The sequence below is a fragment of the Lytechinus variegatus genome, chromosome 9 (assembly GCF_018143015.1).
Source record: "Lytechinus variegatus isolate NC3 chromosome 9, Lvar_3.0, whole genome shotgun sequence".
NCBI classification, from domain to species: Eukaryota; Metazoa; Echinodermata; class Echinoidea; order Temnopleuroida; family Toxopneustidae; genus Lytechinus; species Lytechinus variegatus.
This window is the reverse complement of record NC_054748.1, coordinates 20,300,277-20,323,080: the sequence shown is the minus strand read 5'-3', so window position 1 is coordinate 20,323,080 and position 22,804 is coordinate 20,300,277. Positions and strand designations below refer to the sequence as shown.

Sequence of the window (22,804 nt, the reverse complement as noted above, 5' to 3'; positions counted from 1 at the left end):
CTTCCCACCTTGCTATACATGTATGTTTACATTCTAACTAATATTGTAAATAAACATAGAGTTATTGTACATAATATTGTATTATTTTGTAAATATGTATAGTATGTAAAGATATGCATAGTTTCTATTGTATTTTTTTTTCAGGCATTTTTTTGTTTGCGAAATATTTTGCATTTCCTATCCAACAAAGCATGTTTTGGAACTAGAATTTCATCAAAGTCGGACAAAGGAAGATGCCAGTTATGACATTTTACAGTTTTGCATTATATCCATGAAACAATAGGCATGCCTGCATGAATATGCAATTATTAGGGAAGAGATGATGTTACCCCCCCCCCCCCCCCCCCCCGCTTATTCTTTTGTATTTTATTTTATTTCCTCCAAGAGTGTTAAAAGCCATGAAGGCTTTGCTGAAACTGATTTTGTTACAAGGGAGACATGCTGTAATATGAAACGATTATGATTTCATGTACATGTACATCTAATACAATATAGGAAAAAGTGGGGAGATGACCCGTCATCTACCTATTTCTTATGATGGCATGCATTGGCAACAAAATATTGCAAATCTTTAAAAAAATCAATAACATAACTAATATTTATCAGATTTGTTGTAATTTTTCAACTATTTGATCATTGAATTTTGCTCTGTATTGCTTTCACTTCAGCTTTAGGGTCACATGCCACTTTGAATTGAACCAGAGATAAATAAACTAACGTTTACTGTTCATATCTTTCTAAACTGTAAATTACCCTTGGTAATTTTCTTATTCATAAACTTTGGAGGAGTAATCCAAGTATGATATTTATGAAAGGAATGTGTACCAGCACTGCAAAACTTTATTTTTAAATGAAACTTGTTAGAATATCAAATAGATATTTTAAAAGAATCATAAGCCTATGTGATCAGAGAGTTTTGAATTACTTTATGCAAATATGATCTGTGTTTGACGGCTTATATAATGTATCTTGAACATGGATCACGCATATATTGTTACATCTCTTAAAGGAAACCAAAACCTATGGAAGCTTAAAAGTGCCACCGAGATGTTGAAATAATTATCTTGGGAAGTCGATATCTTGATAGCAAAAAATCAGATGACGAGATCCTGGATCTCATCATGTCGACATCTTTTAGAAGAGATGATGAGATGACAAGATTCCGGATCTCATCATGTCAACATCTTTTAGTAGAGATGATGAGATGACAAGATCCCAGATCTCATCATGTCAACATCTTTTATAAGAGATGATGAGATGACAAGATCCCGGATCTCGTCATGTCGTCATCTTTTAGAAGAGATGATGAGATGACAAGATCTCGGATCTCATCATGTCAACATCTTGTAGAATAGATGATGAGATGACAAGATCCAGGATCTCATCATGTCATCATCTTGTAGAAGAGATGATCAGATGACAAGATCCCGGATTTCATCATGTCAACATCTTTTAGAAAAGATGATCAGATGACAAGATCCCGGATCTCGTCATGTCGACATCTTTTAGAAGAAATGGTCAGATGACAAGATCTTCGATCCATGATCATGTCATCTAATCATCTCTTCTTAAAGATGTAGACATGACGAGTTACGAGATCATGACATCTGATCATCTCTTCCACTGGATGTAGACATGACGAGATCCAAGATCTTGTCATCTCATCATCTCTTCTAAAAGATGTTGACATAACCGATTTTGATGAAACTTTTTTTAAATTGTTCCTCTCATTTAACTCTTTCCAATGCGATTGTTTCTCTTTTTGGGTTTTGGTTTCCTTTAATATGTGTAAAAGCTTTTGAAAGAATGCATTGCAGTGCATGTCTGAATGAGACCATATCATATCGAAATTAAAATGTATATTTCACTAATATATCTGACTGTACTTTTTGTATGTTGTGCAATGACTTATTTTTATCTTAATGAATATGAACATCGATCACAGATCTGTCACCTGACCTGATTTTAAATTTTCAAAATGGCAAAGGAAAATCGGGAGGTCCTGGGGAGTGTTTCATCAACATTTTTGTCCGACAAGTTGTCAGATCTGACATCTTTCTCTGACTCTGATTGGCTGTGAGACACTGTTACTATGGTAACTGTCGGATAAAATGGGACTTGTGGATAAAACCTCCGACAAGTCCTTTCATGAACCCCCCCCCCTGATTTCTGAAATTTCATGTGAGAAAAAATAAATGGGGAAATCCACCATAGACCCATTCATGCTCCCAAGTTTTCAATACAGGTACATCTAAAAAGAAAAAAAATCTAGACCTTTTAGAGTTAAAGTTGCTAAAATACAGGAATGTCAGGGGTAACTGCCTTCTTGAACTGCCCCTAGCCTCCGCTTGGGGCTTAGTCGCCCCCGGGGCCTCGTTGCATCAAAGTAATTTGAATATGGTAACTTTGACATCCAATGGTAACTACCATGGTAACAATGCTCATCAGCCAATCAAAATCAAGGATTCCATGCAAGATACCATTGAATGGCAAAGTTACCGTAATAGAAACTTTGAGTCGATTTGACATTCTCATAGGCTTAATACACTGACCTAGAAAAGCAGAAAGAGATTCTGCACACCCCAAACCCCCTAAACAGAGGTATTACTCGTCATTGTGGGGCAAGGAGATCAAAAGTCAATTTTTTAAGATGGCATCTGGCGGCCATCTTGGATTTGACCTGAAGATGACCTTATATTGCAAAAAAAAGATTACAGAAATCGGTTCATTTTGGATTTATGCAAATTAGCAAAATTGCCCAAACGGCAACTTTGGGCAAACAAGCTGCAATTGTTCTAGGACCCCATAGGAACACGAATCAAGAAAAAGACTTAAACGGAAAGAACATTTCTAGGTTCGCAAAATGTCAAGTCGACTATTTTTATGCAATGGAGGCCCTGGACCCCGGCTATTAGATTCTTGCATTTCCTAATGTTGGCAGGTATGCGATCATATCAATCAGGTAGAAGAACATGGAAGCGTTTCATGAAAACTGGGTTTTAGCCAATCAGGTGCAAGCATTTACAGTAGCTTATCACAATATTCAAGTAAAGTCACTATTTTATTTCATGAAATGCTTCCCATGCATAAATACATTGATTGAACAATGTGCAAGTTCATTCTTGTACATTTTTTTTCATATTGGTATTTATACGCCAATACCGCAGTAATAGTTAATATTATTAGTTTACCTTTGCTATCAGTAAGCTTTTTTTAAATCCCTTTCATGATTTATACGCCCCACCACCACCACAACCGCCCAATGAACAAAAAACGCCGCCCTTTTCTCTTATTTCATTCTCTAAATTTACCCCCCCCCCCTTTCTTGTTCTACCTCTTGCCAAGCACCCCAAACATTTTTCAATACTCTCCCCTCTCTCCCTTGATGAAACATAAATAATGATTTTCACTGAGGAAATGTCCCATGAAATGCTCCGTCTCTCGTTCTACCTCCTGTCATATCCGACCCCCTCACCTCTTTCCACCCCCTCCTCTTCCCCTCTCCACCCCTCCTTACCTCTCTCCACCCCCTCCTTACCTCTCTCCACCCCCTCCTCACCTCTCTCCAACCCCTCCTTACCTCTCTCCACCCCCTCCTCACTTCTCTCCACCCCCTCCTCACCTCTCTCCACCCCTCCTCACCTCTCTCCACCCCTCCTCACCTCCCTCCACCCCTCCTCACCTCTCTCCACCCCCTCCTCTTCCCCTCTATCACGTTTTCTTTAACATCCCTCTTCCTTTTGGCATCCTCTCACTGCCCCCCCCCTCCCTCTCCCGTGTACTTGGAAACAAAACTCCCAGAAATTTGAAAAAAAAACACTTTATGAAACAATATTTAAAGACTGAAATCCAGAGTCTATAATTTAAGAGAGTCTTGAATCTGTAATCAAAATTTGTCGCCATCAACGGCGTAATGAAGAGCAAAAATAAAATCACGCAAGTGGTCTGAATTGAGTTGAATTGAATGAATAAAAACCGAGTAAGCAACACTTAAAAAAAACTGGATGTAAGATAGAGAAACTGCAATACGAGAATGATGACCATCCGAACCTTGTATGTCTCCAATATTATGTTTAGAATCATTCAAAGGCTCGGAGGTGTCTCCAAATCAAAATTCACGTCGAAGACAAATTTCTTTGGCTCCTTGAAACATTTCACATAAAGTGGCATTCCAAAAGCGGTGAGAATGACAAATGCATGTCTTATTGCTTTAGCCAGTGTCCTTGCTATAAACGAGAGCAATACAAATATTGTTCAGTACATTGTAGATCTTTGGGGATAGCTATTGGAGCCAGATTCGTACATTTCAAACTTTTTAAGGAACTCCGTCGCGTCGGAAACTCCGTCCCAAAATGTCTTTTCCAGGTCTTCCCTCCGAGGGGGGTAAAGCCCCTCGCCCAATCGAAACATATGCCATGGTTTGAATACGTAATTGTCCCTGCTGACGTCACGAAGACCGAGCGTGAGATTGTCTTTAGGTCGGCTCAGTCCTGCATTCTTATTGGGTGCGATGGCTATCACGTGACCTGTGGACGGGAACCTGCTGTCTGCTGCGTCTTTGGGCGTGTCATCAGGGAGCGCGCTGACGTCGATGTAATGCTAGAGACAATAGTGTAAAAAGCAAAACGAATGATAAAATACTTTTTGAAAATGAATCAATAGATTGTTTTTATGGAAAAACAATCGTGTAAAATCACAATACATGTTTATACAGAGCAAAAATTTGTTTTAATAATAATAATAAAATTCCAGCCTGAAAAGTAAAATAAAAAATCTTAAAATAGCAACTTTAATGTGGATTTTCCCAAATCCTTCAATGAAATGATTTCTTACTATTCTTGATCTCATTCCCCCTCTTTTTCCTCTAATAGTTTGATACAATAAATTGGCAATAATCATGGTTTTAATAAAGAAATTAGTGTGGCTCTCTCACATACCTTTTCCATAACCTTCGGTGCACTTGCTGTGTTCGTTGAGGGGTAGTATATAGCAGCTACTAATACCTGAAAAGATTGAACATAATATTACTGTGATGGTTAATGGGTAGTATATAGCAGCTACTAATACCTGTAAAGATTGAACATAATATTACCGTGATGGTTAATGGGTAGTATATAGCAGCTACTAATACCTGAAAGGATTGAACATAATATTACTGTGATGGTTGATGGGTAGTATATAGCAGCTACTAATACCTGAAAGGATTGAACATAATATTACTGTGATGGTTGAGGGGTAGTATATAGCAGCTACAAATACCTGAAAGGATTGAACATAATATTACCGTGATGGTTGATGGGTAGTATATAGCAGCTACTAACATGACTAATACCTGAAAGGATTGAACATATTACTGTGATGGTTAATGGGTAGTATATAGCAGCTACTAATACCTGAAAGGATTGAACATAATATTACTGTGATGGTTGAGGGGTAGTATATAGCAGTTACTAATACCTGAAAGGATTGAACATAATATTACTGTGATGGTTAATGGGTAGTATATAGCAGCTACTAATACCTGGAAGGATTGAACATAATATTACTGTGATGGTTGAGGGGTAGTATATAGCAGCTATTAATACCTGAAAGGATTGAACATAATATTACTGTGATCGTTGATCGGTAGTATATAGCAGCTACTAATACCTGGAAGGATTGAACATAATATTACTGTGATGGTTGAGGGGTAGTATATAGCAGCTACTAATACCTGAAAGGATTGAACATAATATTACTGTGTTCGTTGATGGGTAGTATATAGCAGTTACTAATACCTGAAAGGATTGAACATAATATTACTGTGATGGTTAATGGGTAGTATATAGCAGCTACTAATACCTGTAAAGATTTAATATAATATTACTGTGATGGTTGAGGGGTAGTATATAGCAGCTATTAATACCTGAAAGGATTGAACATAATATTACTGTGATCGTTGATGGGTAGTATATAGCAGCTACTAATACCTGTAAAGATTGAACATAATATTACCGTGATGGTTAATGGGTAGTATATAGCAGCTACTAATGCCTGAAAAGATTGAACATAATATTACCGTGATGGTTAATGGGTAGTATATAGCAGCTACTAATACCTGAAAGGATTGAACATAATATTACTGTGATGGTTGAGGGGTAGTATATAGCAGCTACTAATGCCTGTAAAGATTGAACATAATATTACTGTGATGGTTGATGGGTAGTATATAGCAGCTACTAATACCTGTAAAGATTGAACATAATATTACTGTGATGGTTGATGGGTAGTATATAGCAGTTACTAATACCTGAAAGGATTGAACATAATATTACTGTGATGGTTAATGGGTAGTATATAGCAGCTACTAATACCTGAAAGGATTGAACATAATATTACTGTGATGGTTGAGGGGTAGCATATAGCAGCTACTAATACCTGAAAGGATTGAACATAATATTACTGTGATGGTTGAGGGGTAGTATATAGCAGCTACTAATACCTGAACGGATTGAGCATAATATTACTGTGATGGTTGAGGGGTAGTATATAGCAGCTACTAATACCTGAACGGATTGAGCATAATATTACTGTGATGGTTGAGGGGTAGTATATAGCAGCTACTAATACCTGAACGGATTGAGCATAATATTACTGTGATGGTTGAGGGGTAGTATATAGCAGCTACTAATACCTGAAAGGATTGAACATAATATTACTGTGAGGTAGTATATACACAGCAAACATTGTGGTGTTAACCGTTGTACATAGAGGACCACACCACTTATTTTACAGCGGTGTTATTACAGTGTAGATTTAACACCTATCTGTATTATTGCAACACCTATTGTTGTTACATTAATACTCTTTGGTCTTATGTTCAATCTCTAGGGTGTAATTTTAACACCCCAGAGTATGGCCCTCTATTTACACCAACTGGTGTCAGTTTTAACACCACAGTTTTTACAGTATAGCAGTTACTAAGAACATTTTTAATAAAACCTCTTAAGATTGAGAAGTATAATTAGTATAAACTGAAAGTAAGTTTCATCCAATAAGAATAAAACTTACTCAGAGTATTCGTATATCAATTGATTTTTTCATGTTTGAATAAAATATTTCATTGGATGCTGTTAAAGGCTGATTGGCCCGTTTCTTAATCAATGAGGGTGATTTTTTTCTCTCTCTCTTTGCTTTTTTTAAGATAAGTTACAGCAATAGGACATTTTGCACTTTTTTTGGGGGGGTATTCCTGTTTCAGCATTTGCTTGACCTGTGCGCCAGAGAGTATAGCTAAATATCCAGTTTTCTGAAATAATGACGTCAGAATTTTGGTATAGCGAATAATGTATCGAGGTATGACGTCATAGTTGAAATATGTTTGGTCACATGGTGCTATTTGAACCAACCACTATTTAATCTATGTAGGATATAATTTTGAATATACATGTATATACTAGTTTACCTCTGTGAGAGCATGCTTAGAAGAATACGCTGACACAACTTGCTTTTCACCAAAGAGATAAGCTTTCCCGTCGACCATCACGATATCCGTCTTCGTGGGGGGTTTCAGCGGCTGGAGCTCCTCCTCCAAGGTTTGTGGTCTTCTGCGCATGTGCGCGGGGATGTCTTCCGTCGTAACAAGTTCCTGCAGTTGAACGTGGAGCTGATTTGAACACGTGATGTGGCAGTTATTCTGTTGAGTGAAATGAACAATTTATTATTTGATTGATAAAAAAAATTGTCCAATATTCGAACTAAAGTCGTTCATTGTGCAGCTGCCATTCAATCATAAAAATATTGTAATTATTTAGATCAGACATGAAAGGCTAGAAATCGTTTTACAGGTCAGAGAGCCCGCTATTCGTTAGGTTATCCATGATTTCGCGATATCATAAGTGCATGCACCTATAAAATTTCTCCGGCAGACATGGTCATGGTGTATATGGAGAGCCTCGATTATATTTGACACTTTTTTTTAATTTAAGATTGCAGTTATTGATTCGATTTTGATTTTAAAAAAATCCTTAAATCGTTGATCAGATAACTGTAAAAACTACGGTGTTAAATCTGACACCTGTTGGTGTCCCTAATAGAGGACCACACCCTGAGGTGTTAAAATTACACCTTAGAGATTGAACATAACAAAAAAACAATGTAAAAATTATAAGCAAAGGTGTTTTAATAACACCCATTGGTGTTGAGCTATAACACCTCAATTTCGGAGTTAAAAGACAAGTTTGTATAATGTGATGCATCCATAGAAAAAATCTTAGGGGTAAATAAACTGAGTCGACACCCCGATTCCAGAAAATTTACATACGCACCAAAATGACTTAATGTTAAACTCGTATGAACAAACCTTTAAAAGAGCTTCAAGTATATGACGCACTTCCTGTGTGAAGTCAAACCCAGGGGTCAAAGCGCCTTGAGGAAGACTATGTATCTTTGTTGACAGGGCGAGGATGGCATCTAAATAATCCTGTATTATTATGTGAATAAGGTGCAAATAAAATGTCAAGAATATAAGAAGGGATATCATAATTTTTAGTCAAAACTTTCTAGGCGTTTTCCGGGGGGTCAGGCGGAGGGTATAATATGACCATAATGTGGTATCCATATTGCCTATATCTGTAGATTCTTCGATTTAATTGCTGAAAGATAAAAAAGGGCGCAATGTATAAAATTCGTCATTCAAGGGTAGAGTGCCTGCACTGCAAGCTCTCCCGGAGATCGAACCCTGAACCTCCACAATGAGGTACCTTATAACACACGTTCACGGTACCTTCTAAATGGAAATTGAAATTGAAAGATTTTAGATGCAAAGTCGAAATTATGATGGTATTAAATGGAGACTTAACTGAAAGTGTAATTGAAATCAACACTGAATTTCAAATTGAAATTGAAAATAACCATGAAATAAGCATTGATATTGAAATTAGATTACTGGTATTGAAATAGAAATTGGAAATGGCATTGAAGTTAAATTGAAATCGAAATTGGATTTGAAATTGAGAGAAATTTGAATTCAAAGTCGAAAATGATAATTGAATTCAGTGGATTCTGTAAAGTGAATTGAAGAAGAATTGAAATTAACAATGAAAATGAAATTGAAATTGCAAGTTGGTCTAAACTCGAATCTAAGCAGCAATCTAACTTACCCGCAGACATTCAGGGGCTGACATCATAAGCGCTGCCGTCAGTCCCCCCGAGGAGATGCCCCAATAAGACTCCACATTCTGTAGCAATCTCTTGCCGTGGTCAAGGAGGCACATGGCACACCCTAAGTCGTACACCCCTAGGAATGAATTTCCGGAGAAGCTGATTCGATACGGGCCACACCCTTCCATCTTTAACGTGGTGGAATCTATCTGTAATAAACACAAACATGACAAAGGTAGAATTACGAAGGCCTTTGTCATAACACGATAAAAACTGGATCCTAAATTAGTACTCATGGGCGAAAATCCCAGGGGGGACAGGGGGACGCGTCCCCCCCCCTACCCAAAATAGTAGAGGGGACACAATATCAAATGTCCCCCTTACTATTTTTGTCTTTTATGATGGAAAGAAAAACATCATTCAAAATCGAATGAAAACATGTTTTTTGGACGAGATGACCTCGTCCTTTTTAGGGGGTAACGTTTTTTTTTTTTTTTGCTTGTCAAATATATTTTTGGTCGAAATGACGACCTTACATTTGTGGTGATAACCTGTTTTTCTGCTTGTCATATTTTCCAGCCCTTGCCCCTCCCCCCCACCTCTGGGGAGAGATTTTCGCCCTTGTCAGTACTATCATCAGCAATACCATCATCGTTATCATCATAACCCCCGCCATTCTCTTCCTCATAACAATAATCTATTCATCACCACTAAAATTATGTCAACATCATTTTCACCCTTAGCTTCATCACCATTATTAACATCGCCATCATCAACATCGTCGTCACCGATCATAATAATCATACCATCATCGTCATCATCATCATCATCATCAATCATCATCATCACCATCACTTATCGTTATCATCATCATCAATCATCATCAATCATTATCATCACCATCACCATCAATTATCATCATCATCATCAATCATCCTCATCATCGTCATCATCAATCATCATCAATCGTCATCATCATCAATCATCATCATCATTATCATCATTATCACCACCATCATTCATCATTTCTACCACTACCACCATCATCATCGCCAATAAGTTTAGATAGATAGATAGATAGATAAATGGTTTTATTTAAAAAAAACAATTCATGGTAGCCCAAAGGCTAAATTTACATTGTTTTACATTGTAAAGATCTTGTTACATATACATGTAAGATAAGATATATACAAAGACCATTTTGAACAACATGAAAATTTCAAAGTAAACTATCAATATACAAAAATCATAAAGATACAGACATACATAAGCCTCCAAACCAATTAAGTTAGAATAATAAAAGATAACTCATAAATATATAATGCAAATTAAAATCAGAATTAAAATTGAGGACAGGTCTGGAAATGGGCAACACCAGAGCAACGGACGCGACTCCGAGACATACCCCTACACCCCCGAAGCGCTACAGCCCAGAAATGCTCGGTCCCAAACAGCCACTTCCTAGCTGGACAGGCGCAAAAAAACCACCAGTCGCACACACGACGAGAAAGGCGCCGAGAGAAATGTATCCACCGGGAGCAATGGGCATGGCACAAGCTTGTCACACCCATCACTCCCAGGGAAACACACTCCTCCCAGCCACCCAACCCGATCGGATATGCGACCATAAGTCTAATGCGCCCGTCCAACCAAGCAACAGCCGTCCGGAACCACACACCCCAAACTGCAGCACTCCGAAACCATAGGGGCCAGTCCCGATGTCGCGTCCGCCGCTCCGGTACCGCCCACACGACACCTATCCCTGCAAAGTCATGACATAATGTCAATTGACATACATGTATGAATGAGATGTGAACTATACATACACACTGGTATTCCCTGACAGTGTAAGTTGTTATTGCACAATATAAATCAAACTGCTGCCCTAAAGAATTTGCATGGGCAGTGTACATTTCACACTCCATTCCAAAGTGAAGGAATTCTTGGTCATATGAACAAAGGAATCACTTAAAACTGGACAGATTAAGAGTTTTTGGAATGATATTCATTCAGGATATTAATAAAATATGGAATTGCACTCTTCTGAAACCTATCAGTTTTACAATGTAATTGTGAGTATTTTTTTACATGTCTTAGGTTAAAATCAATATTCCTAGCAACAGGTAACCAAGATGAGTACCTAGGATGTTTCTCTAAATTCAAAGCAAAGTCTAAACATAACTTAACCCTCCTTTGTTCCAAAGTTGATAAATTGCACATTTCTAGTGATTCCTCATAAGCAATGTACCTGGAACCAAGTATGATTTTAATTGCACGTTTTTGTATTTTTTCTATGTTTTCAGTTTGATTTTTAGTAAGATTGGAGTGGAACAGAGGAGCACAATATTCCACAATGGGTCTAATGTATCCAGTATACACAGTAATAAGATCATACATGGGTAAATTGAACCGTTTAAGTTTACGCAACATGAACAGTCGTCTATTGCATTTTTTTATCATTTCATTAACTTGAGAATCCCATTTTAGGTTTTGTTGAAATAAAACACCCAAAATTTTAACAATACTGGTCTCATTCATTGGTATTTGGTCGATATTGAAATTTTGGTGTATCGGCTGTTTCATGAATGAAATAGTCATAAAAACACATTTACTAGGATTGAGTTTCATGTTATTAGCCAAAGACCAAGCAAGCAAAGAGTCAATCTCTCTTTGCATCTGAGAAGGTTTGTTTTGATTTCTAGCTTCTACAATTGTTAAATCATCCACATACTTATAGAAAGGTAGGGGACAATTGTTACAAGCATCATTTACCATAATCAAGAACAACACAGGGCCGAGCTTTGTCCCTTGCGGAACGCCCGCATTACAGTCCTTGACATCAGAAATGTGACCATTATATTTTACAGACTGTTGTCTGCAGTACAAGAAATCAATGACTAATGAGATTACACATGGTCGTACGTTCAAGCATATTAATTTGTGAATAAGAATATTATGATCAATTCGATCAAAAGCCTTAGAAAAATCTGTCAACACCATAGTTGAGATGTTTTTTTGTTTGTCAGCATTTGTATAGAGATTATGAAGCATAGAAATAAGATAATGACAAGTAGAGAGACCTGGACGGTTACCAAATTGATTGTTATCAATCTGATCGCATATATCCTCCAACAACCACTTAACAATGAACGATTCAGCAGTCTTAGCAAAGTAAGATGTTAAGGCTATTGGTCTTAGATCAGACACCACAGGAGGAAAAGATTTTGGAATTGGTACAATTTCAGAAAGTTTCCATATCTGTGGAAAGATACCTTGTTTAAAGGCAGTATTTATAATATGACATAGTGGAAAACATAATTCATAGGAAAACTCTCTAATAATTCTGATAGGTAGATCACCAGAAACAGTTGACTTCTGCAAATTTAATTTGCGTAATTTATTGTAAATATCCAATGGTTGTACTGTTGGACATTCAGAGGGTGATGGCAAATAAGCTGGCAAATTTGACCTGTCATTTGACCACCATCAGTTCGTTGTCCTATAAGGTCATTTAGTAGGTTCGGCTCATCTCTTTTTTCTCTCTATCCATTCGCTTTAAAGGGGAAGTTCACCCTGAAGAAAACTTTGTTGTAAAAATAGCAGAAAAAATAGTAAAACATATTGGTGAAGGTTTGAGGAAAATCCGTTAAAGAATAAGAAAGTTATTAGAATTCAAAATTTTTGATTTGTGACGTCATAAACGAGCAGCTGCCCCATGTGTTATGTAATATAAAATGCATGAATTTCAAATTTTATATGGTTGCTGATGACTTAATTTTGTTTTCTATTCATGATCGGGTGTGAAATGATTTGTCTATTGATATACAAAAGGTACAGTAAAAACCATTTTCAATTTTCTGAGAAAATGACATTTCATTGATTTTTTACCATTCGCTATGTAGTAATGCTGCTCGCATATGACGTCACAAATCAAATAATTGAAATTCTAATAACTTTTTAATTATTTGATGAATTTTTCTCAAACCTTCGTCAATATTTCTTATTATTTTTTCTGCTATTTTTACAATAAACTTTTTGTCAGGGTGAACTTCCCCTTTAAGCATCAATTGAAATTGAAATCGACATTGAAATTGAAATTTCTTCCAACCTCCCAAGTTTCCATCTCATTCTGTATTTCCTTTTCGTTTTTTTTAATCTCGTCTTCAACTTTACCCCGTGTCCCATGCACCCTGTATTCTGAGCCCATCGAATGCAATCACCATCTCAGTGTTTAACTCAATGCCTCCATAGGCCTATCATTCAAACAACTAATAAACAAGTATACCCGTTTCAATGAGTACTTACAAAGTCGTAGAAGTATAACTTGTAATATCGAACCGTTGAAGTATATAGTTCCTGGAATATGAATATGAATTCCCCTATAGTCAACCAAGTAAATTAAGAATAGGATCCAGACTTAAAAAGTGAAAGTCTCTTCAAAAGTCGAGAATAAGATCCAGATCAAAAATTTGCGAGTCCCTTCTGAATCTGTAAGCCTGTATACCTTCATATTCATGCTCTGAAATCTGGTTCTGCTAGGAGATTGGGTTTTAAGCTAGAACTACACACCAACGAAACCAACGCCGGTGGTATACATTGGAAATACCGATACAATATTTAGTTCTCGCATTTACTCCGGAGCCGCTCTCAACAACGAACCAATTCCTTTGAAAATGGAAGTCAAATCACAATGGAGAGATGAGAGGCTTTGTCGAAAGTTGGTAGACAGGGGACAGCAGCGCAGTGTCTTGACTCTGGACAACGACTTATTTGCAATTGTTCGTCTGGTGCAAATCTTGATCTGCTATCCGAAACCGAAAGCAAAAATTCTATTGGTGTGACTGTGAAAAACATTGACTTGCGGCAAATTAATACTGTACAGTTACATCACATGAATCCGATTTATGACCGATCAAATATATTATGTTATTTCCAATGACATTTCATTGGTCGATTTTGGATTCAGTTTCCTAATGTGACACTGCATAGGATAACTCCTCCATTAAATTGATTTTATCACATCTGCGATACCCCCAAACAACAGATATTCTATTGATTTCAAATAGTGGTCAGGTGTCTCTGCCATTGTAATATGTTTGGCTGATGAATAGGTGTGATACGATAGAGGACACGAGTGCATTGTCTTGTCAAGTATGTTCTTGGTTGAGCGTGAATAGGCCACCAGACACAAAACATTGAACCCCAGACACAGTCAAACCGCAGACATATACAAAAGTATACTATCCACTTGTGAGTTGTGATAATATACCCGCTGGGAAGAACACACTGTTGCATAGTGTTCATAGTGTGTTCTTGCTTTCACAGTGTGTTCACAGTATGGTCATAGTATGTTCACATTGTATTCTTGCTTTCAAAGTGTGTTCACAGTATGTTCATAGTGTGTTCACATTGTATTCTTGCTTTCACAGTGTGTTCACAGTATGTTCATAGTGTGTTCACACTGTGTTCATGCCATCACAGTGTGTTCACAGTATGTTCATAGTGTGTTCACATTGTGTTCATGCTTTCACAGTGTGTTCACAGTATGTTCATAGTATGTTCACATTGTATTCTTGCTTTCAAAGTGTGTTCACAGTATGTTCATAGTGTGTTCACATACTGTGTTCATGATTTCATGTGAGTACTTCCCGCTGAGTACACACAGTACACACTGTCACATAGTGTGTTCACATTCTGTGTTCACACTGTGGACTTCATGAAGACGTGATACACACCTGATTTACACTGTGTAAACCTCGACAGTGTGGGAGTGTTCATGGTGTGTTCACAGCATGTTTATCTGTGAAGACAGCATGAACACCTCTATAATGTGAGCAGTTTTCACAGTGTATTCTGTAAACTGATTCACACTTTGGGCACACTGAAACAATGTTCCTAGCAGAGAACTTGCCATCTGTTGATATTTCGCAAAGTGGCAATGTCACTTCCTTTCACAGTCATGTCCAAAAGTTAAAGTGTGAAACAGTATTTATCATTGATTCGTTCTAATTAAGTAAAATAAAATACTGGTCTATTGAAAAAGCAGTGTGCCGGTGTAATTTTGGTTTGTATGTTCTATTGAATCAAGTCATAATCAAGGTAAAATTACAATATTTACAGCTTATTATGACAGATCAGAGTTAATGTGACAAAAAAGCGGTAACATATTAATCAGTTAATAATCCCCTGGCTGGCTTCACGCTATTGCGGAATCATCGTTTGATTTGCCGTTTCGGGGTCACTATCATAGTAACCGTAATAATCATCATCATTTCATCTATTTTTTTCTTTCGTCATTTTGTCATAATTTCTGACAAACCATTTATGCTTCTGATCGCCTTCATGATTAGTTTTCGCGTAAAATCTTTTACACACAGATATTGAATATTGAATTTGAATTCATAAAAAATAATCAATCTGGATTAATTCACAGATGCGCATGGTTCTAGTAAGCGCATTTATATACGTCCATGCAGGAATAACAACTTTTTCCCATTGAGATATTATATTATTCTCTGTGTAAAGTCAGGTCATATTCATAATAATGTGACTCTCTACTACACAATACTTACCGATCAGAGACTATACTCCGTTCAGAAATAATAATATACCAACGCGTGGTGATCACCAAGGCAACGGCAAGCCGTCAGGCGGCATGCAGACGACAGGACTGACACTCTTTCCAGTGATATATACTCCGAATGGTCGTCTGCTCGTCAAATAATGTTACGTTTATAATTATGCGAAATTTTAATCCACAAAGGCGCGAGTAGAGAAAGATTTTCTTCCAAAACAGCTCAGAAATTCGGAAAAACTCATACATGCACCGATCAAAATATATCTGATAATTGAGATTAGATGCATTGCGGGACGGTGTCTATTCGAGCTGTATCAATAATTGTGTTCGGTTTGGTACCTGTTATTTGTGAAAGGATTATTGAGTGAGCGCGCTGAGATTGAAAAGGTGAGAGGCGAGTGAGGGGAGTCGGGAGTGAAGATGGGGGGGGGTCCTAAATGCATGATTGTCGGAGGGGTGGAGATTAAAGGGCAATACTAGGACAATTATTATTCAGTTTCCTTTTAAACAAATTTTCATGTAAGGGCCGGATCTTGCATGCCCGTAAACAAGACTGCATCAAAATAACGATGTTTTCTTTAAATCATTACATCAGATCTTACGATTACTGCGTTTAGGTCGTTTATTGCTTGCATCCGTTTTCTTAAGAAAAGTTGAAAATGAAACAAGATTAGGCCTACCTGTAAAATCTATGACAGATATACTGCAAAAACTCCGGTGTTGATTTAACACCAGTCCGGAATCTATATATGTCCACACCAGAGAAGCATTGAAACAACACCAGTTTGGAATCAAACCGATGCTGCTTTAATATTAATCAGTATTGTATACCTTTTTTAAACACTTCTGTGCATGGTGTGGACATAATTATATAGATTACGGGCTGGTGTTAAATCAACACCGGGTTTTTGCAGGGAATAAATATTTGGCTCACTTTCTTCGTTCTTTCGAAACAAAAAACACCGTATCGTCCCCCCACCGGTCTCTTAAAAAGAAAATTAGGTAATTATAACTGCCCGCCCATAATTACTACACTAATAGGTCTATTAACATTTGGGGAACCTGTACCCCCCCCCGTCCAAGAGCCCGAAATATCCTCACAGTATTAAACAAAAGCATATCCCCGGGCTTTAGACCAGCTATAGCTCTGAAATGGGACGGCAAACTACAAATACTTTCGAACAATACAATGGTATAAGAACTTTTCAACAAAAATATGCGGAGATTTAGCTTTTGTGAGGATTCTTGTATCGCATTGTTAAGTAGGCAAATAGCGAGGCGAACACTTGTAATTGTGAAAGTGTTTTCGCCGCGCAAACGGTTACAGCCCGATAGACCGCGGGTCCGATAGACCGCGGGTCCGTTAGACCGCGGGTCCGATAGACCGCGGGTCCGTTAGACCGCGGGTCCGATAGACCGCGGGCCCGATAGACCGCGGGTCCGATAGTCCGCGGTGTGTGTAAAATTATGATCAGGACAATATAGTGAAATCCATGTCATCAAGAGGTCAAAAGGTCATTGATACGAGTCCATGGGGTTCTATAACGATGACCCACAGGACAATCGCCCCCTGACATCTACTTCAAGGAAAATATTATCTCCATATTTTTATCGTCGGGGACTGTTACCCCCCCCCCCCCCCGGAAATATGCCCTCTAGACGCCATACGGAGCCTCTAAAATGCCATCGACTTGACGACATGGCGAGATACTTTATCTTGCCATGTCGACTAAATAAGCTTATTATGTCCGCATGGCGAGATACGTTATCCTGCCAAGTCAGTCCACTTATAAAAAGTTATATGTCAACATGGCGAGATATTGTATCTTGCCAAGTCGACTTAAATATGTTACATGTCAACATGGCGATATATCGGGATTCTTGCCGGGACTTGTACACTTCATATCTCGCCATGTGGACATATCGACTTGACAAGATATAGAATATATCGCTTTGTCGAAATAATAAGCTTATTAATTACTTAGTAAGCGGAAGCGGGGGGGGGGGGCTTTCCCCCTAAATTTGAGGTGGGAGGACGGTCCACCCTAAATTTTTAGTTGAGAACTATTTTTGGTCGTCAATTTCTTTTCTACGTCCCCCCCCCCTAAATTGAGGAAGACCACCCGAAATAAATTTTTGTCCCTCCCCCTAATTTTGGTTGATAACCTTTTTTTTCTTGTCAAAATATTTTGGTGGTCCCTCCTAAAATTTTGGTTGATTTGCTTGTCAATTTTTTACCTGTGTCCATCCCAAAATTTCAGGTGGATCCCCCTAAATGTTTTGCCTTCGGCCGCCAATGATTAATTAAGACATGGTAAGATAAAGTACCACGCCATGTCGTCACGTTAAGGCATTTTCACAATTATTATTTTCATAATTATCTGGGGTAATTGTCTGGAGAGTAAATTTCCGGGAGGGGGGGGGTAACAGTCAACGGCGGTAAAAAATATGGGGATAATATTTTCCTTGAAGTAGTTGTCAGGGGGTGATTGCCCTAATTGGGTTATTGTTATAGAACCCAGGCGCGGATCCAGGATTTCGAGGGGAGGGAGGGGGAGCAAATTTGACCTGATGTTTGGCGCCCATGTGTACTCTTCGAAAAATGGCGCCCACTCCCTCCCGGCCAGGCTAACTTAAATTATCTTATAATCACATTAAAACAAAAATAAAGACCACTTTTTAATGTGTTCTTGAAAAAAATCCATGAATACATAAATACCAAAAGGTAGGGGGACATAGGGGCGGTTCCAGTCTTTGGCAATAGGGGGGGAGGGGGGTGGGCGGAAATTTGTTTCAGCCATATTTTCCCCGATCGGCAGCTCGAAGATAATTTTTGTTTGTTTCTTTGAAGGGGTAGTCCTCATTAGTCACTTCTTGCTTTATTCTTATAAATCAATACATAATATCATAATCCTCTTTTATATAATGCGAGCACGAAGCGCGAGCTAATTTTGGGGGAAATTTTATGTATTTTTTTCCTAAAATTTGAACTGATTCTGGGCAATGTTTGTTATCCTGAAAAAGACATGTATGCAACTTAATAATTACTACGAACGCAAAGCGCGAGGGGAAATGAACTGATGAAAAAGATACCTGTTAAAGTAGCATTTAACAATCAAATAATGCGAGCGCGAAGCGCGAGCAGAATCTTTTTGAAATTTTTACCCAAAGAAAGGAAATTCTAAGCACTTTTTTTAACTCAAGCAGAATAGGTATATGAGTAAACAATTAAAGCAAGCGCGAAGTGCGAGCGGAAAATTTCTAGATTTAGTCCTATAATATTTACTGAACGAGACACTCTATTCATGATTTGTAAATCCTAAAAAATATGAGTATTAATAAGGCGAGAGCAAAAAAATTATACGTTTTAAACTGGTACCTGTTAAGGACTGCTTTGACTTAGCCATGAAGGCATCACATATTTCAACAATCAAAAAATGCGAGCGCGAAGCGCGAGCTCAACATTTTTGAACTTTTTTAAAGAAAGAATGGAAAATTTCAATCAGTTTTTGTAATCGTGAACAGGATAGCTATGTAATTTAACGATTGATGCGAGTGCGAAGCGCGAGCAGAAAAAAAAATCGAGATTTAGACCTAAAAGTGGGCCACTCTGTTCATGTTTTGTAAATCATCAAAAAGATGAGTAATATGGGGTCTTCCTACATTAATAATGCGAGCACAAAGCGCGAGCATAAATTTTTTGAAATTGTAATCTGAAACTGGATAATGATTTAAATTAGAGAACAAGTTGGGTATCTGAATAAACATGCGCGAGCGTGTTTCATATTTAGATCTAGAATCTAGGCATTCTAAATACAACTTTAATCATGGAAATGATGAAACTTTGATAGTCCGATCTGAAAAAAGAGTCAATTTCAGCTTTATATTTCTAGCACTTTGTAGAAAAATTGTAAGGTGGATATGGATCGCACTTAAAAAAGAGCTGATATTATTATTACTTTGAGTTTTGACATAGGACCGGGACCCGACATCCTAACGACATGCCATCATTATGAAAATGATGACTATCTTCCTATTCATCTTGCTAAGCGCAAGAAGAAACAAAGGGACAATTTCATTATTAAATTGATATCATAATTAATGCCTAATGAGGGCGCGAAATCTGATGATATCATGGCATAAAAACTGGATATTTCACTTTTGTGATTATGAATAGGATGCATCAGTTTATATATTTTTAACCATTAATGTGAGCGCAAGTCGCGAGCTATAATTTTTGATAAAATATCATGAAAAGGGGATTTTAAGTAGTTTGTAGTATGAACAATATTGAAACATTTATATAACTCGCCAATCAAAATGCTAGCAGATGCGCCTTAACAATCAGACCAGAAAAGGGATATTTTGAAATCTTTATGGAATACACGAAAATATAGGTACCTGATAAATCAAAATTTGCGAGCGCGTAGCGCAAGCGGCAAATGTTAACATTCAAACCATAAAATTGACATTTTTACAGAGCACTTTTTAAAAACCAATTTGTAAATTACACAAAATAATGAAAGTTCGATTTCCAAGGTGAAATATGTGTTGTATATTGACATACTTGATATTCGAACTCCATATTGAACAAGTATGTAAATCACCTAATAGGCAATGTGAGCGCGAAGCGCGAGCGAAAGTTTTATATAGTTGCACGAAAGATTCTTTTTATTTTCCAAGTCTTCCCCTCATCTTATTTTATGCCTTCGTCGTCCTTCTCTTCCTTTTCTCCTCCCTTTTTCCTTCTTTCTTTCCTTTTTTTTCCTTTTTTTTGCTCCGTCAAGAGGGGGGGGGGGAGCTCAGCCCCCTGGATCCGCCTATTGGGACAAGGGGCGGTAAAATATGACAAGCAAAAAAAAAAGGTTATCATCGCCAAAGTAAGGTTATCTCGTCCCAAAATACATGTTTTATTTCGATTTAGAATGATGTATTTCTGTGATTATCAAAGACCAAAATAGTAGGGGGACATTTGATATTGTGCCCCCCTACTATTTTGAGTAGGTGGGACACGTCCCCCTGCCCCCCTGGGATTTCCGCCCATGATGTAATATCAATGGGAGCGCGAAGCACGAGTGATTTTTGGGGGTTTCAATTTGGTCTAACTTCTCACCAGAGTAGGCCCTACTAGAATATTGTGAACGGGAGCTGTAGTTTCTGTACTGTTGTTTTAGTATACCCTTCAATATTATTAATGATAACCTCTAGGAAATATGCAATCTCGACTAATTATCCTCATCAGTGGCGTATTTATTCAGCATGGGTGCAGGGGGGGGCGAGGGCACCAAGATAAAAAATAAATGAAATGGGGGGGTGGGTAGACGTTAAAGAAAATCTTAGATTTTATTCTTGAAAAAACACATTGAGGTATCTCACAAGGCCTAAATAAATAATGAGAACGCGAAGCGCGATCTGATTTTTTAAAAAGAATTTTCCTGTATTTTATCCTGAAAGCCTAAGTCAGGGGCGGACCCAGCTTCCGCCAATAGGGGGAGGGGCCATTTTTTTCACCCATATTTTCCCCGATCGGCCGCTCAAAGTTGATTTGTCCAAGTGCCGTAATGAGCCAACAATTTCGAGGGGGCTCGATATGGCGTATCGCATAAAATTAATAAGAAGTTTGCAGTGAGCGAAGCAAGCAAGCAAATATGTTGACACTTTAATTAAAAAAATACAAGGTTGTGATAGATTTTGACATAATATTTGGAAAATAATAGTATATTTTATCCTATAATCCCTTTCCTTATCTCTCTATTTTTCTTAGCCTTGATTCTCTCTTTTGTTTGTGGGGGGGGGGGCAAACGCCCGTGTCCTAACAGTCATTTCCTAGATTTACTTTATAAGCAACATAAATGTGTTATAATCTCATAAGCTATATGCAAGCTAAAAATTAGAATTTCATGTATATTGCCCTGAAAATTTAACATTCTGGGCAATGTTTGTGAACCTGAACAGGACGCGTATGTAACTAGATAATTACCACGAGCGCGAGCAGAAATGTTAAATATTATGGACTGGTCGAAAAGTTAGTCATTAAGACGATACATATTTCAACGATTAAACTGAAAATTTTTGATATTCCAACCTAAAAAGATGAGATTTCAAATTCCCCAATGGGACATTCGACATTCATTTCCATCTCTCTTTTTCTTATCTTTCTTCCCATCTTTCTCTCTTTTTAATATTATTCTCTTCCTATTTTTTCTTCTTCTTTTCCTTTCTTTTCTTTTCTTTTTTTCCCTCTTCCTCTTTTCTTCTCTTTCCCCCATTACTTATCCCTCTTTCTTTCACTTTCCCATCCCCTTTTTTCTCTTTTAATTTTTTCTTCTTCTCTCCCTCCCCCTTCCATTCTCTCTCTTTTTATTCTCTTCTTTTCCCCTCTTCCTCTATCTCTCCTTTTCTTATCTTTATTCCCATCTCCCTCTCTATTTAAATATTCTTCTCTTCCTTCCTCTTTTTTTTCTTCTTTTTCCTCCTTTTCCTTTCTCCTCGCTTTCTTTTCTTCTCTTCCTTTTCCCCTCCTCTCTTTTTTCTCTTCTTTCCCCTGTTCTTCTCCCTTTTTCTTTGTCTTTCCTTTCCCCTCTTACTCTCTTTTCTATTATCTTTTTTTTCCCATCTTCCTCTCTCTTTTTATTTTCTCCTTTTCCCCGGCCTCTCCCCCTCTTTTTTTGAGCGGGGGGTGGGTGAGGCAGTTCCCCCTCGCCCCCCCCCCATGGATCCGCACCTGATAGAACCCCATGGTCTCGTATCATTTGACCTTTGGACCTCTCGATGACATTTGATATATCTGATCATGATTTTACACGCACTGCGGACTATCGGACCCGCGGTCTATCGGACCCGCGGTCTAACGGACCCGCGGTCTATCGGACCCGCGGACTATCGGACCCGCGGTCTATCGGACCCGCGGACTATCGGACCCGCGGTCTATCGGGATGCCCCCGCGCAAACAAGGCCCAAGAGCACATTGGATATAACAGCACAGGGGCCGGGGATTTGTTTTCAAAGGGGGAGGGGCTGACCATGCAAAAAAATCACAATCTTATGGTCATTTTTTATGTTTTGTACACAGATTTGGAAAATGGG

At 37.9% G+C, this 22,804-nt stretch overlaps 1 protein-coding gene across 2 annotated transcripts; it reads right to left on the bottom strand.

The window, feature by feature from the left end:
• Window positions 1-3,848: 3,848 nt before the first annotated feature.
• LOC121421390 (patatin-like phospholipase domain-containing protein 4) lies at window positions 3,849-16,054 on the bottom strand. 2 transcript variants are annotated; one of them, XM_041616087.1, is made up of 6 exons: window positions 15,714-16,054; window positions 9,141-9,350; window positions 8,342-8,461; window positions 7,445-7,675; window positions 4,938-5,003; window positions 3,849-4,599 (listed from the first exon to the last, which is right to left on the bottom strand). In XM_041616087.1, exons 2-6 carry the CDS (start codon window positions 9,327-9,329, stop codon window positions 4,255-4,257), a joined length of 951 nt encoding a protein of 316 aa, XP_041472021.1. In that variant the 5' UTR covers window positions 9,330-9,350; window positions 15,714-16,054; the 3' UTR covers window positions 3,849-4,254. The 2 variants fall into 2 exon arrangements, with proteins under 2 accessions (XP_041472021.1, XP_041472020.1); XM_041616086.1 differs by lacking the exon at window positions 15,714-16,054 and adding an exon at window positions 13,447-13,990.
• Window positions 16,055-22,804: the final 6,750 nt, after the last annotated feature.

Coding starts and splice junctions, on each gene's coding strand:
- LOC121421390 (XM_041616087.1), bottom strand. CDS start 9,329: ATGGAAGGGTGTGGCCCGTATCGAATCAGCTTCTCCGGAAATTCATTC. Junction 7,676..8,341: donor TACTTGAAGCTCTTTTAAAG/GTTTGTTCATAC, acceptor TTCACTCAACAG/AATAACTGCCACATCACGTG. Junction 4,600..4,937: donor CACCGAAGGTTATGGAAAAG/GTATGTGAGAGA, acceptor TATTGTCTCTAG/CATTACATCGACGTCAGCGC.